Source organism: Mytilus trossulus, chromosome 8, assembly GCF_036588685.1.
Source record: "Mytilus trossulus isolate FHL-02 chromosome 8, PNRI_Mtr1.1.1.hap1, whole genome shotgun sequence".
NCBI lineage: Eukaryota > Metazoa > Mollusca > Bivalvia > Mytilida > Mytilidae > Mytilus > Mytilus trossulus.
In genome coordinates this window covers 78,464,129-78,478,562 of record NC_086380.1, presented here as the reverse complement: position 1 = coordinate 78,478,562, position 14,434 = coordinate 78,464,129, and the positions used below count along the sequence as shown (strand labels likewise).

The following is a 14,434-nucleotide window of genomic DNA, read 5'->3' as shown; positions in this document are numbered from 1 at the left end:
AATAAAGTTAACAGAGTATACGCGCTCCCAGAATCAGTTTATCACAAGCCCAGTAGTCAGCACTTGTTGTGCTGACATGAATTATCATTAGTATTGTTATATTTATAAATCAACTGTTAACAAAATTTAGAATGTTTTGAAATACTAATGCTTTTCTGCCTCAGGCATAGATTACCTTAGCTGTATCTGGCAACACTTTTAAAAATTTTGGATCTCAATGCTCTCCAACTTCGTACTTTATTTGGCTTTTGTTTTTAAATTTTTTTGGATGCGAGCGTAGACGAAACGCCCGTCTGGCGTAAATATAAAATTTGTCTAAGATGAGTTTATTTATAAGTACTTGTTCCGCATTTTTTCTAAGTGCTATAGCTGTTGTCTTTTCTCATTTTTTTTCATTTTCAGAAATAACTGCCACTAGATGCTATTCATGGGTAAGATCCAAATTATACATAATTTCCAGGCTCCTATTATTTTATGTGTTTAACTTGTTTTGTCAATTTATGTTTAGCATGATAAGTTTTTCTAATACTTAGATGATAAAAAAAATAGTTATTCTTTGATAAACTCATGTGGGACTTTTGTCTCATACAACAAAAATAATCGGTAGTGTCATGCTGAATACTACTGGCCGTTCTGATTTAAAACACAATAAATAATCCCATTAAATTGGCATTCATTGCAAATGATTTCTAAAACAAATACTGTGGATTCATTTATTTTCTTGGGTATCAATTGTCGTGGAATGCTAAAAACTTGTATATTCGTGGATATTTGATTTCTTGGTTTTCCCAATCTCTGTGTGAAAAGCCTTTTCAAACTATGTTATTCGTTGATCATTTGAATCCGTGGTTCACCGGTACCCACGAAACCCGCGAAAATTGGAATCAAACGAATAATAATGAAATAGGCTTTATGATTTATCAAATATCTATATTGGTCAATCGTCTACATAAATATACTTATATATTTTGTTAAAATTAATTCTACCTGTTTAACACTTTTTCATGTGTTGTTTGTTTTTTGTCATTCATATATCATGTTTGCATTTCAACCCGTGCGGGTTTCGCTGTTTGAAATACAGTGTTATTTATTTTAGCCTAGGGCATGTCCACCATGGAAGAGATGCATTACACTCCCGTGGTACCCATATTACAGATGTGTTCAAAGATGGGGATGGGGAAATTCTGGAAGTCCATGGAGAATGGGAATTTATGGTAGTTGGAGTAGCTACGGCAGTGGCGGAGGGGGTTATGGAGGTGGTATGGGTTATGGAAGTGGTGGTATGGGTGGTTACGGAGGTTACGGAGGCGGCGGCATGGGTGGTATTGGAGGCGGCGGTATGGGTGGTATTGGAGGCGGTGGTATGGGTGGGTATGGAGGTTATGGCAGCGGCATGGGTGGTATTGGAGGCGGTGGTATGGGTGGTTATGGAGATTACGGAGGCGGCATGGGTGGTTACGGAAGCAGCGGTATGGGTGGTTATGGAGGTTATGGCAGCGGCATGGGTGGTATTGGAGGCGGTGGCATGGGTGGTTACGGAGGTAGCAGTATGGGTGGTTACGGAGGTGGCGGCTATGGGTCTGGTCGACATGGATCTAGCAGTTATGGAAGAAAGAAATCAGTTTGTAAGTATGAAATACGCGTCGGTTATGATTTTATTTTTAATGATTTAACACCTGTTTTAATTACAAAATTGATATAATTGATAATGTTGGTCATTTTATTGCATTTTGATATATATTTTTCATGGTGTCACTTAACTTTCATCGCCAAGTGTTCTTAAGAAAGTGGAACATCTAGCGTCACTCAATTGTATTGTTATCAAAGGTACTTGGCTACTGATTGAATACGCCAGACGAGCGTTTCGTCTACATATGACTCATCAGTGACGCTCAGATCAAAATAGTATGAAAGCTAAACTCAACAGTTTAAAACTGATACTGATTCTTCTATTATATTGAAGGAAGAAAGTTTCATTTGAAGTGAAACCGGTATTAAGCAATGACTCGAAAGAGCAGTTTTGTCATGTAAATACTTACTACCAATGAAATTTCACAAATAAGTACACAAAATATCACCAAGTTGTAAAGAATTGCATGTGTTTTATTTCTTGCAGATTAGTGACAAAAGCATGAAAATTACAACGACTGGCCTATTATTTGAGTATTGTATTGAATAAATTTGTATATTTAGCATTACAAGCATTTTTAACTTAAGCCACTGTTTATCTCTGAGTTTTTTGTTATTGGGTATGAATACAACATGTAAATTATAGAATGTGATTCTTAATGTGACAACTATCCACCGAAGGTTGGATATTCTTGTTGATAAATCCTCTTGAATGGTTCTGACCACTTCTAATGAAATCTACCAGCCCATGTATATTGTGAATAGAAAGACAAAATAGTACAGTCATTTTTTATAATTTAATTCTTAATTCTATATTTAACCGGAGTAAACATTGTCTTATCGGGACCTTTAATAGCTGACTATGCGGTATGGGCTTTGCTCATTGTTGAAGGCCGTACGGTGACCTATAGTTGTTAATGTTTGTGTCATTTTGGTCTTTTGTGGATAGTTGTCTCATACCAATCATACCACATCTTCTTTTTATACATAGTTTACACCGTACAATGTATATGTAAGAAAACTACGATACGTACGAATTATAAGAATAAGATGTTTTATGACCTCCAATGACACAACTCTCCACCAAAAACAAAATGAAATACAAATTATCAAGAAAAAACAAGGAGCCTAATTTATTTACAACGAAATAAATGAATAAAAAACTAACACAAATGACAAACACTAAATTACAGGCTGATGGGAAGGCACATACAGAATGTGGTGGGTTCAACTGGTTTGTTTTCATGCTACATAATTTCCTAGTCCATATAGACTGCCGCGACAAACAAATCAAATGACTACTACCCTGTTGATCAGTCTTATCCTGAAGGTCACATTTGGGCAACAAAAGGGGCATAATTTAAGTTACGACAACTTGAACATATATTCGTCGTCGTCTATATATATGAATCAGATATTGCAAAACGTTAAACCAATTTGTTATGGCATCCTTCTAATAATAGCGAAAGACTCATCTGCAAATTTTTTTTAAGGGGAAACTTTACCTTGTGTGTCCCTGTCGCTCGTATCGACACTTAATATCCAAACAAAGAAAAAACGCGTTGTACAACTTTAAATTTTTAGCAATGGCGTATTAATCTCAACAGATAGACTTTACAACATTCAACGCTCCACTTCACATTGTAAACAAAAAAATTGACGGGAAACAACAACAACAAAAACAACAACCAAACCCTGTGATATGTCGCTAACCATATCCCTCACTTGTCATTTGACGCATCAGAAATCACAAAGTGGGTGTATGACAGATCAGAAAAGTCTATGGTCCACCAATTGACTTTCCGTCTTGAGCTTTTGTCATATACAATGTATAAGAAAAGTCATCATATCCAGCATAATTATGTTACGTCCAGCATATTCTGACAAATTCGTACATTTATTGTACAAACAGATGTACGAACAAACAAACGACAGAACAAAGGCCATTGCAATCAATTATAAGCCAAGATTTTGAACAGCGTTCAAAAAGTAAGTTCTACATCTTTTTTGTAAGGGGTATATAAATACTCTGCTACGTCCAGTCTGTGCTTTGTAAGGGGTATATAAATACTCTGCTACGCCCAGTCTGTGCTTTGTAAGGGGGTATATAAATACTCTGCTACGTCCAGTCTGTGCTTTGTCAATACTCTGCTACGCCCAGTCTGTGCTTTGTCAATACTCTGCTACGTCCAGTCTGTGCTTTGTCGATACTCTGCTACATCCAGTCTGTACTTTGTCAATACTCTGCTACGTCCATTCTGTGCTTTGTCAATACTCTGCTACGTCCAGTCTGTGCTTTGTCAATACTCTGCTTCGTCCAGTCTGTGCTTTGTGTCATTCCGATGACTTCAGCTCTTTTCAACTGATTTTCTGGTTTGTTCATATTTTGTGATGTTTCACCACTGCACCTAAGGTTACGGAAGGGTCTGGTGCCCACAACGCATTATCGATCGTTAAACCATGCCACATTATGTATATGCCTTTCCCAAGTCAGAAGCCTGTTATTCAGTGGTTGTAGTTGGTTTATCTCTGTCATATTTGTTTTAGTAAATTGTTTTGTTATAACTTAAGCAGAAAGTGTTTACAAATGAAGTGTTTCATAGTTTTTCATGTCGGGGCCTTTATAGCCGATGTTACGGTATCTCGTTATTAAAGGCCGTATGCTTTACTTTGATTGCTAACGTCCACATTATTTGAACTTTATTGAATGCTTGTCTCATTGTCAATCATACCACACCTCCCTTTATTATAGAAATTGTCAGTTTTCCTGCAGCATGTCGGTATTTCTCTCCATTCAATCGAGCTTTCTTTACCATCAACAACTGGCCGCTACCATATATCACAAAGACTGCTAACAATGACATTGAATGCAGACAATCAAAACCAGTGTTTAACAAGATCAAATTTCTATAAAATGAATACATTTACCATCTCCCGAAATAATTATCAATTCACTAAATAATAATACACACTATGAATCTCAGTTCATACAGATAACAAAAAAAACATTGCATATTTTAGACATTTTTTATTTCTTCGCTACATATCCCTTGCATATAAATCTATAATCTAGACAATAACAGATCTTTAATATTTGAGCAGTTATCATAATTTTTTCTTCAAGAATTCAACAAGGTCATTCATTGCACGAATTCCTACTTGAAATGGCATAGGACCGTCAAAAAAGAAAATCATACCATGAAATCCCTCTGAATAATGTGCCAATTGTACTTTAGCACCAGCCTTTTTCAAACGCTGATAATAGATGAGTCCATCATCACGTAAAACGTCATATCCAGCTGTTAACACATATGTAAGCGGCAAGTCTTTGAACTTAACGTCCGGCACCATTAAAGGTGAAAAATCAGGGTTTAGAATTGTCTCTTGTATTTGATTGGATAATTCAGTTTTTCCAAAGTTCGTTTCTTTCTTCATATTTCGTAAACTAGGTGTTCTTATATGCTCCTTCATGTACCAATCTGGACTAACATATTTAGCATACAATGATTGTTTAAGTTTTTGAGATGTATGTCTGTTAGCTAAGATATCATCGATATAGTTGTAACTGATATTTCCATAGTTTAGCCAATAGGTCAACATGGACACATCGGTCAGCATTCCTGGAATATAATCTTTGTTTTCAATATATGATGGTGTTTGTAAATCAAATAATTGTAAACAAGGGTAAATTGGGACGGAAATTTTGATCTCTTTCTTCATCGCCATAGCAACGGCTGCTGACAAATGGCCACCTGCGCTGTCACCGGAAATGGCTACACGTGACGGATCTACATGAAGAGATTTAGCATTGTTGACGACGTACTTAGTTGCTGTTAAACAGTCTTCGAAAGGTATTGGATGAGGATGCTCTGGTGATTGTCTGTAACTGTAAAAAAAATTAAAAAAATGTAACACATTTACAGTTTTATAACATCATTTCCATATTGCGTAAATGTTTTTTGTATGTCCTATCATGGTAGGAAATGCGTTTTGGTACCTTTGTCCAAACCAATAGTGTCCAAAAAGTGTCCAAAAGACAACAGACATCACGTACACTCTTATTGAATGATATGTAAAGAACGGCAAAATTTGGATCAAAACCATTATTTGTTATAATTATTGAAAATTCCTATTATGGTGAACATGCAGGTGTCTTAAGTATCAAATTGTAGTGACCACAACTGTATCGTAAAGTACAAATGGCGCTATCTCAGATCGGGCATAAACAAGAAATTAAAGAAAAATGCAAAGAAATGGTGAGAATAATCATTTAACAGAAAAGTGTTAAAAGTAACTAATTTATAGCCTATATTATACTTTATTTCATACAGACTGAATATGCTTTTATTCAAAAAGGTCATATCTTTGTCATTTTGGTCATAGTATGTTATAGTGTAAAATCAGTATAACAAAAAAACGGATCCAATGCAAATACAGAAATGGTAAAGTCTATGAGTGAGCTACCATTTGATTTTATGGAAGAGGGGGGGATATAACATTATCCATCATCTTGGATAATTAAAACATATTATCATTTCAATTTGAAACTTAAATGAAACATTTTGCAAAATTATAACTCACCTCACAGAAACTACAACCATACCAACTCGCTTGGCTAGTGCTCTTGTTGCTCCGTCATACACATCTGAAACAATATCACGTGTATTTACACAACAATTATAGTTCAGTAACGAAAGATACAGGATACTTTTTATAATTCATCATGATGTAAAAGTGGACATTTTTGCCTAGTATTTTTTCGCGCGGGTATTCATAACACAACAATCATAGTTAAGTAACGAAAGATACATGATACTATTTAATCATGTAAACGTGGACATTATCGCAACTACATAATTAAAATGCGAGAAAATGTCCCCTCAGAAATAGTTTGTGCAAATCGAAATCAATTATAAGATGGGGTAATGGTTGTCCGATACGCAAATTTGACCCCCGGCGAAAGTGTTAAGGATTAAAATTGCGAGATTAAGATCCTGCAAAATATCTTTAACATTTGAAGAATATTTTAAAGACTGTCGACATGTCATATCTTTAGTTTTCCGTCATTACAGCTTTAAGCTTATCCAGTAAAACTTAATGCTATTCTAGTAATGGGTCAATCTAGAATTATACTGCACTCATTAAAACAAACAGTGAAGTTTCTATACTACAATATATATCTTTGTAAATAACAACCTTGCATGGCTGTATGACTTTATGTATCTAGTACCTACCAATGTATCTGTGCTTTGACGGCTTATTTTTTGCAAGATGAAATTGAGAATAGAAACGAGGAATTTGTCAAAGAGATAACAATCCAATCACAGTGCAAAACACATTTGAACATTTTGTTATCGCAAATTTGTTTTTTTACTTGGTTTTACAATGCAAGGAGATCAGATATATACGTGTACATACCAACAGATAACCAGGACCAACCACCGCCGTGATAGTATACTAATGCTGGTCTTTTGTTTGATTTGAGATTGACAGGTTCATAAACTCTTACACCAACTCCATCAAACACTGTATCATATATCTACAATATACATAAAGTATTAATAATATTGTTTGATCAAGGTTTTTTTCTTTTTGACATGGGTTTTCATTATATTCATGCTGAAAGTTTCATTAATTCCTTCATTCAATAAATTTGAAGAAGTCATTTGTTCATTTAATAATTTTGTAAAAGGTACATAATGTTAAAGTAAAATAACTGTAAATATTAACATGCATAGAATGTGTAAAATTTAAGGCATCTTAAAAATGTCAATAAAAAGTTTACACCAAGTAAAGTCATGAAAACTTTCATGTAATAATGGCTAGCGATTTATAATAATTTAATGCAAGAGATATATATACGATTAAAAGAGGAACGAAAGACACCAAAGGGACAGTCAAACTCGTAAATCTAAAACAAACTGACAACGCCATGGCTAAAAATGAAAAAGACAAACAGAAAAACAATAGTACACATGACACAATTAAATTAGACCGTTGTTTTTTCCGTTCGAATGGTTTTATGTAACTTTAGTAATTTTAGGGCCCTTTATAGCTTCTTGTTAGGTGTGAGCCAAGGTTCCGTGTTGAAGGCCGTACATTGACCTCTAATGGTTTACTTTTTTTAAAATTGTTATTTGGATGGAGAGTTGTCTCATTGGCACTCACACCATATCTTCCTATACCTTTATAACAAATATTACTGATTACTTTTCCATTCAAAATCCGTCTAGCTTCTGCCTTTTTTTTAGCATTCTGGTGTTGATTTCCTATAAAAATATACACGTCAATTTGTCATACATACACTAGAATATTTATAGATCTTTATACCTTCAGTTCTGGATCTGCACCCAAACCAAATGGGCTTCCGGTGATGAGAGTTGTCAGCATCATATCCACACCCTTTCTGGTAAATTTGCAGACACCTCCGTGTACCCCAAAATTATTCAGGTACAGAATCTAAAAATACGAGTACAACGATGAAATAGTATATGACATACAATTGATAAATAACATTCCAAACTAATTAAATAATGCTTTCATTCGTTTAGAAACTAAGATAAACATAAAAAGCTATATATGGATAAGGCAGACATAATAAAAACAATTAAAAATCAATTTTCCTACACAGCTACTTTTGCATATGTACTATTTCTGTACTAAACATTTGTAGTACTGGCAATCTAATTTTAAAATATTTTTTTACTCTAAAATTATTGTAATATTTAGGTACCTACAGATCCTTGGTTACTACCGTTACATTTTCAGCATTTTGAAAGTTTTTCTATTTTAAATCTCTTAAAGTTTTGATTTTCAAACATGGAATATTGTATTATTTCTGTACCAAAATATTTAGTACAAATCAAGTACTGTAAACTACAAGTATCTAAATATTACAATAGTTTTAAAGTAAAGAAATAGTACTAAATATTAAAAGTAAATTTCCAGTACTACATATTTTTAGTACAGAAATAATACCTATGCAAAAGTAGCTGTGTAGTGACAAATATCTAATGTCAATCTTAAAATCTCCATTGACAGCTAGCAATATTTAATTGCTATTTTGAAAACTCAGATTGGTGGTTGTTACTGGTTTAAAAAAACACACTAATTTGCATTGTTTTAACTTAGAAAATTGTTAATAAATGTCAAAAATCTTACAAGTATACTGATTGTTGGTTGCTTAACGTCCAGTGACAAAACATGTCAAATGTGTTCAGGACGATATGCAAACAGGTCTATATAGTAATGAACTGTAAATAGTACAAAAAAAAGTGAAGGTAACACACTGATAGAAATATGTTTTCATTTTTTTTAATTTTATTTTTTTGTTCGCTTTTAGATGTTTTAACGCCTTCTCTTCTACTCCTGCACCACTCATTGTGTTCAAAATTATACATGATTGAAGTCTCATTAAAACATATAGGTGTCCTTCTGTAGAGGATAGTGTCTGATGATCATGTATCGTGTTAGCATAAAGATTGTTTTACCACTTTGCCCATCGTTCTGAGTGATGTATCTAGTATTCTGGCGCTCCATACTTCCGTAACTCCTTCTGGTACCTGTGTATCCATATAGTTAAACAAGCACAGTGCCAATATACCAACGATAATAGCAAACATAGACTGCTTCAAAATATTCCATATCGTTGAACCCTACAAAAACAATGTTTGTTTTTATTATCTTCAAAATATGTCATACAACTGCACCCTAAAAAATACGATTACGCATCAAACGGTTTATTGAAACTCGCTTCAAACTATGTCATATTACTGAGCCCTACAAACATGACAAAAACGATAATAAATGGACTATGGATACTGGAAGTGGGTCAAAATGACAACTAACCGACCAAAGAGCATATACAGCCCAGGACCATCAAGGGGTCTTTAACACTTAAAAGCGGGTTTCAGTTCACCGCTAAACAAAAATGTGGACTAGTTCAGGGAAAAGTTCAGCGAGAATCTACGTTACTCAGTAAATTAAATAAACCAAAATTAAAAACATATGCAAGACTAAGAAAGGGTCATTTGGTCAGAGGCTCCTGACTTTTGACAGGCGCATAAATAAGGCAGGATTACACCTGTTTTGTGAGATCTCGCCCCCGGCTTTTCTTATAGTGTGACTAAAAGTAAGATTAGTCAGTTGAAAGAGTTGAATTGGTTTTTGTATGTCGAAATTTCGGAACACTGAATTTTTTTAAAGATATCTATTAATTCGGTCTATTTCGAAAATATATGTATAAAGGAACATTCAAACCTTTGCAAAAAATGACTTCAATTTTTATTCATGTGAATTTCTTTGTAACAAACGAGTTAATGCATTTAATGCATTCAAAATTAACTGTGTTTCCCTTGTTGTCTGTCAATTATTTCTTAAAACTTCTGTCACAAGTTTGTGTAATGCATTATATATGTTATAATTACTTACCCTTATTCTTATTATGCATACAACCGGTAATTTCTTAAGGGTCTAGATGTGTTTTACCATGTTTACAGAATAGACAATATTGACAAAAGTTGCAAAATACAAAGTGTAATTAATGGTCCAAAATATATAAAGAATAGAGAAAATAGGACAAACAAATTAAAAATAATGACTAATGGGATTCTAAAATATAAAGAATAATAATCATGGGCAAAATACTGTACATAAAGAATAAAGAAAATACCTCAAATATTAATTTAGAGAATACAGAAATGAACGATCCCAATCCAGACCCTCAGTTATAACAAATGCCAGTCAAATGTCGGTTTTAGTAATATAAAATTGACGTTTTTAAGTACCTGAATAAAGATTTGTGAATTATATCTATGTTTTGCTAGTCCTACGTACACTGTGTATATTCAATTTCATGTGAAGCGTAAGGGAACGACCATTTAACTTCAAGGCGGTGTATGCTTTTTTCCGAAAAATAAAGTTTGATTTTCAACTTGACTTTTTTTTGGGGGGGGGGGGGGTCTTGTGGGTAAGCAGATGACAAAACAATTATGTTGAATTCAGATTTCCCCAATAAATGTAAGTGTTACATTAAAAAAAAATACTATGATTGATAGGGTAAAAAAAAACTAAAAATGTTTTTTTACGTTTTCGAATTTCATAAATCATCCATTAAATTAATTGATTTTTTTTTAAAAATGTTATCCTTGGATACTTAAGTTCATAAAAGATTAAGTTATCACTTCACAAAAGGGATAGTTATATAAGATATCTTATAACAGTTAAATTTAAAACAGCTTTCAAAATAGAAATGCGCGTGTCTATCTTATTACTATCATATGAATTACAATATATAGTATCAAAATGGACTATAAACATGATAACTATACTTTTACAAACATAATGAATTGTTTAATTATTTTTCACTCCATGCAAGCTAAAAATAAAACAAGGATGTATCTTGAGGATATCTTCAACATAAACTCTTTTTTTTATGTATATTTTTGTTGTGCTCTCCATACATTTGGTGTTATGTACTTTTTGACCTGACATTTATAATTTCCTCCTTAAATATTCTTGTGTCGTTTATTCTAACTTGTTGTATATAATATTAATCGTGTACATATATATGCTAGACATTCAGAACTGGGTTCTATAACCACGTGTCAGCCCACATACAGACCAGCTGCTACAACTTCAAGGCCAGGAAGACACGTTTAAATGGGACATGTTATTCTGACTTCCGAGTTTACAAGTCGTTGATCTGAATCTGAAATGCTTGATGCGTAGTTGAGAAGCTTCACATTATAGTTTTTATGATTTTGACGCATCAAAAATTTGAAGCATTTGGGGCGAGGACAAGCACCATAGCGAAGAAACAATAAAAGATGATAAAAGCTGCAAAGCACCAATTAAATGCCATATTTACCTTCAACTTAGCATCATGGTCATGTATCAGTTTTCCCAGATCTTTTCCTCCTTCCTTCTTTTTATGCCCTTTTTGTACCATTCTTTAGCTGAAATTTACAGCAAAATTTAATAACACAACATATGGTATTCCACGTTTCGTTTTATCATCAAAAATAGGAAATACGATTCGGTAGTTTTTTGTAAATTTGTTGTAGTTATCTCCCTTTGGCCGATCAATCAAGTCTATTCAACTTTTAAATTCGTACTTTATTTGACAGGATGGAAAGTATATATATACATTTTACATTTTTTACAGGTAATTTCCTATAGCATGTAGATCAAGATTTTAGTTCGCTTGCTTGCTTTGTTTTTATATTGTACAATCATTAGGATAACACCCAATTAAATTTAAATGTTATATATATACAGGTTAAACTATGCCTATATATGTCAATCTTATTTACAAAGCTTGTAGAAACAATCATATAAACAAAGCAAGCAAGCCAACCAAAATTTTGCTTTACGTGCATTAGGAAATTAACTGTAAAACACATCGATAAACACCAGTATCAATCATTTGATTAAAACTTATGTTAAGATCATGCTTTCAAAGGAACACAGTTTTAAAATCTTTCGACCTATATATTGTAGGAACCAGAAGATGTCTTTACATGTAATGTATGTACTAAACTGCTGCAAAGATATTAAAAAAAAAAAGCTACACATCATATGTATTCTACTTTAATCTGTTTTCAAATTATATTATGTAAATTAAAGGGAGGGAGATTCTTGATCTGCAGCTCTACTATTTTCATATCAATTTTCGAGTCAATGGGACGCAGTACTATCCATGTGATGATGCCCATGATGGCACGGGATACCGGACAGGCATTCCAAAAAACAAAGTACGTGAAGTAAGTCTGTGTGGTGTTCTCGAAGCTAGCTTGGGATTAGGACGTGTCCTAAGACCATCTTATGACTAGTCTTTGTCCTACGTCGTATTCTCGAAACTTTGGACGAATCTTAGGATTCACCACCCCAGAGCTTTATGTTTGTGGATTACTTTAATTATAACATTGCATTATATTTATATTGACGAGGTTTTTGTTTATAAAGGTGAAAGATTGTTTCTAAGCGCTTGATAATAGTATTTTCCGACTCATGAAAGAATTAAGATCAGCGTTCCTTTCGTTCATTTTAACTTCTTATTAATGTACTTCAGTTTGAGTTTTGAAATACACCCTTAATTGGTGCAATGAAAATATTCTATACTTTTGCAAAGTACTTTGTGTAAATAATATCAAATTTAACCAGAAATGTGTACATTGACTTGAAGGTCATTTTACCGTGGCTTTCTCGCTATCTTAACTGATAATTTTACTATACATATTGTAAATAATAAGTAGTAAAGAAGTTCTCAGAAAGAATTTGCAACATACTCAATTTCAAAATTGTATCAATGAAAGGATGCAATTGTAATTATTTAAAATAAAGCAATCGAGTAAAGTAAAAATTAAGAAAGAAATAGGACTGCGTTACCTGTTCTGTTAGAGTTCCACGTGGTTGTAGACCGGTTACGGGAAAATGCTAGGACAGGTCAAGATAAAGCTCGTTACTATCTTCTCATTATCTTAAGTTAGCAGTGTGGTATTATAAATTAGAAGTACATTTCTTATCTTTACTTATGAATTAGATAAGTTCAGCTTTATAAACAACAAATGTTACATAATTACCTTATGGATGTATGTATTACCATTTGATAGGGGTAGACGGACCCCCCCCCCCCCCCCCCCCATATTGTAACTTTTTTACGAAATTATGTTGGGCATTTAGCAAAGCAAAATTTAAAATATGATCCTTTCCTCGGTTGAGATTTTTCAGATGTTTTTTTTGCATTTCTATAAACATTTAACTCATAAATATCTTTATAAAAGAGGGGCGAAAGATACCAGAGGATATTCCAACTCGTACATCGAAAATAAACTGACAACGCCATGGCAAAAAAATAAAAAGACAAACAGACACAAGATACAATTGTTACATAGAAAACTAAAGAATAAGCAACACGACCCCACCAAAAACTGGGGGTGTTCTCAGGCGCTCCGGAAGGATAAACAGGTCCTGCATTACATGTGACACCCGTCGTGTTTCTCATGTTATTACAAACCCGGTAAAAGTCTCATTCGGTAGGTCACATTCGTGTGAAAAGGAAAATGGATTGTAATTACGACATGTACGTATAAGGAACATATGTCATATCCTATATCATATGTGAAACTTTTTTTCATAACGGTCAACCAACTTGTGATGGTGTCCGTAAAATTGACGAAAGGATGACTTCAACTTCACCATAAGCAAAACCTGTTCCACATGTGGCACCCATCGTGTTGCATGCTCAAGTTATTACAAACCCGGTCAAAGTCTAATTCGGAAGAATATGCAGGGGCGGATTAAGGTATTGTCAATTCATTCTCGCGTTATATTCTTGCAAATGTACCACAGAGAATATAGTGTACAGTCATGATTATCCATTTTCCTTTTGGAATTTCAATGTTCGCCGAGTGTACTGTTCACAATCTAAACCTGTAGAGAGCCGTGGTGTAGTGGTTAGTGCATCGGACTACTAACACAAAGGTTCCTGGTTCGATTCCCGTTCGGGATGAAAATTTCAGAACTCAATCTTCGGCTCTCCCTTGACACCACATGCGAGTATGGTCTTGAGGAAACGATGATAGTCCGTCAGAAGGGGAAGATAAATGGCTCGGACCCGTGTTAAGAGAGAGCCATATCTCTTGCACGTTAAAGACAACCTTGTAGATTTCGAAAAAGAGTAGGCTAATGCCGCTACAAGGCAGCACTCGCACCCGTAAAGTCGAAAGGGATTAATATAAGTTGTAAAACTTGTTTCCCAATCCACTATAAATACCTATTATATATTCCTTATTTCACTGATTGT

At 33.8% G+C, this 14,434-nt stretch overlaps 2 protein-coding genes across 2 annotated transcripts; one reads left to right on the top strand and one right to left on the bottom strand.

Annotated features, from left to right (window-relative positions):
* Positions 1-406: 406 nt before the first annotated feature.
* Positions 407-2,121, top strand: LOC134728043 (acanthoscurrin-2-like). The gene is made up of 3 exons (XM_063592441.1): positions 407-431; positions 1,097-1,625; positions 2,117-2,121. The coding sequence occupies exons 2-3, from the start codon at positions 1,202-1,204 to the stop codon at positions 2,119-2,121; spliced, it is 429 nt and encodes a 142-aa protein (XP_063448511.1). The 5' UTR covers positions 407-431; positions 1,097-1,201.
* A 2,521-nt stretch (positions 2,122-4,642) lies between these two features.
* On the bottom strand, positions 4,643-13,140 carry LOC134681436 (arylacetamide deacetylase-like). Its single transcript, XM_063541068.1, has 7 exons — positions 13,018-13,140; positions 11,498-11,585; positions 9,120-9,284; positions 7,960-8,088; positions 7,048-7,168; positions 6,211-6,274; positions 4,643-5,515 (listed from the first exon to the last, which is right to left on the bottom strand). The coding sequence occupies exons 2-7, from the start codon at positions 11,576-11,578 to the stop codon at positions 4,735-4,737; spliced, it is 1,341 nt and encodes a 446-aa protein (XP_063397138.1). The 5' UTR covers positions 11,579-11,585; positions 13,018-13,140; the 3' UTR covers positions 4,643-4,734.
* Between the last annotated feature and the right edge of the window lie 1,294 nt (positions 13,141-14,434).

What these genes read in the sequence shown, in the direction of transcription:
- LOC134681436 (XM_063541068.1), bottom strand. Translation starts at nt 11,578, where the DNA reads ATGGTACAAAAAGGGCATAAAAAGAAGGAAGGAGGAAAAGATCTGGGA. An exon ending in TCAGAACGATGGGCAAAGTG is followed by an intron (nt 8,089 to 9,119) that starts GTAAAACAATCT and finishes TCGTATTTTTAG; the next exon opens with ATTCTGTACCTGAATAATTT. An exon ending in TTGGTCCTGGTTATCTGTTG is followed by an intron (nt 6,275 to 7,047) that starts GTATGTACACGT and finishes ATATTGTTTCAG; the next exon opens with ATGTGTATGACGGAGCAACA.
- LOC134728043 (XM_063592441.1), top strand. Translation starts at nt 1,202, where the DNA reads ATGGGAATTTATGGTAGTTGGAGTAGCTACGGCAGTGGCGGAGGGGGT.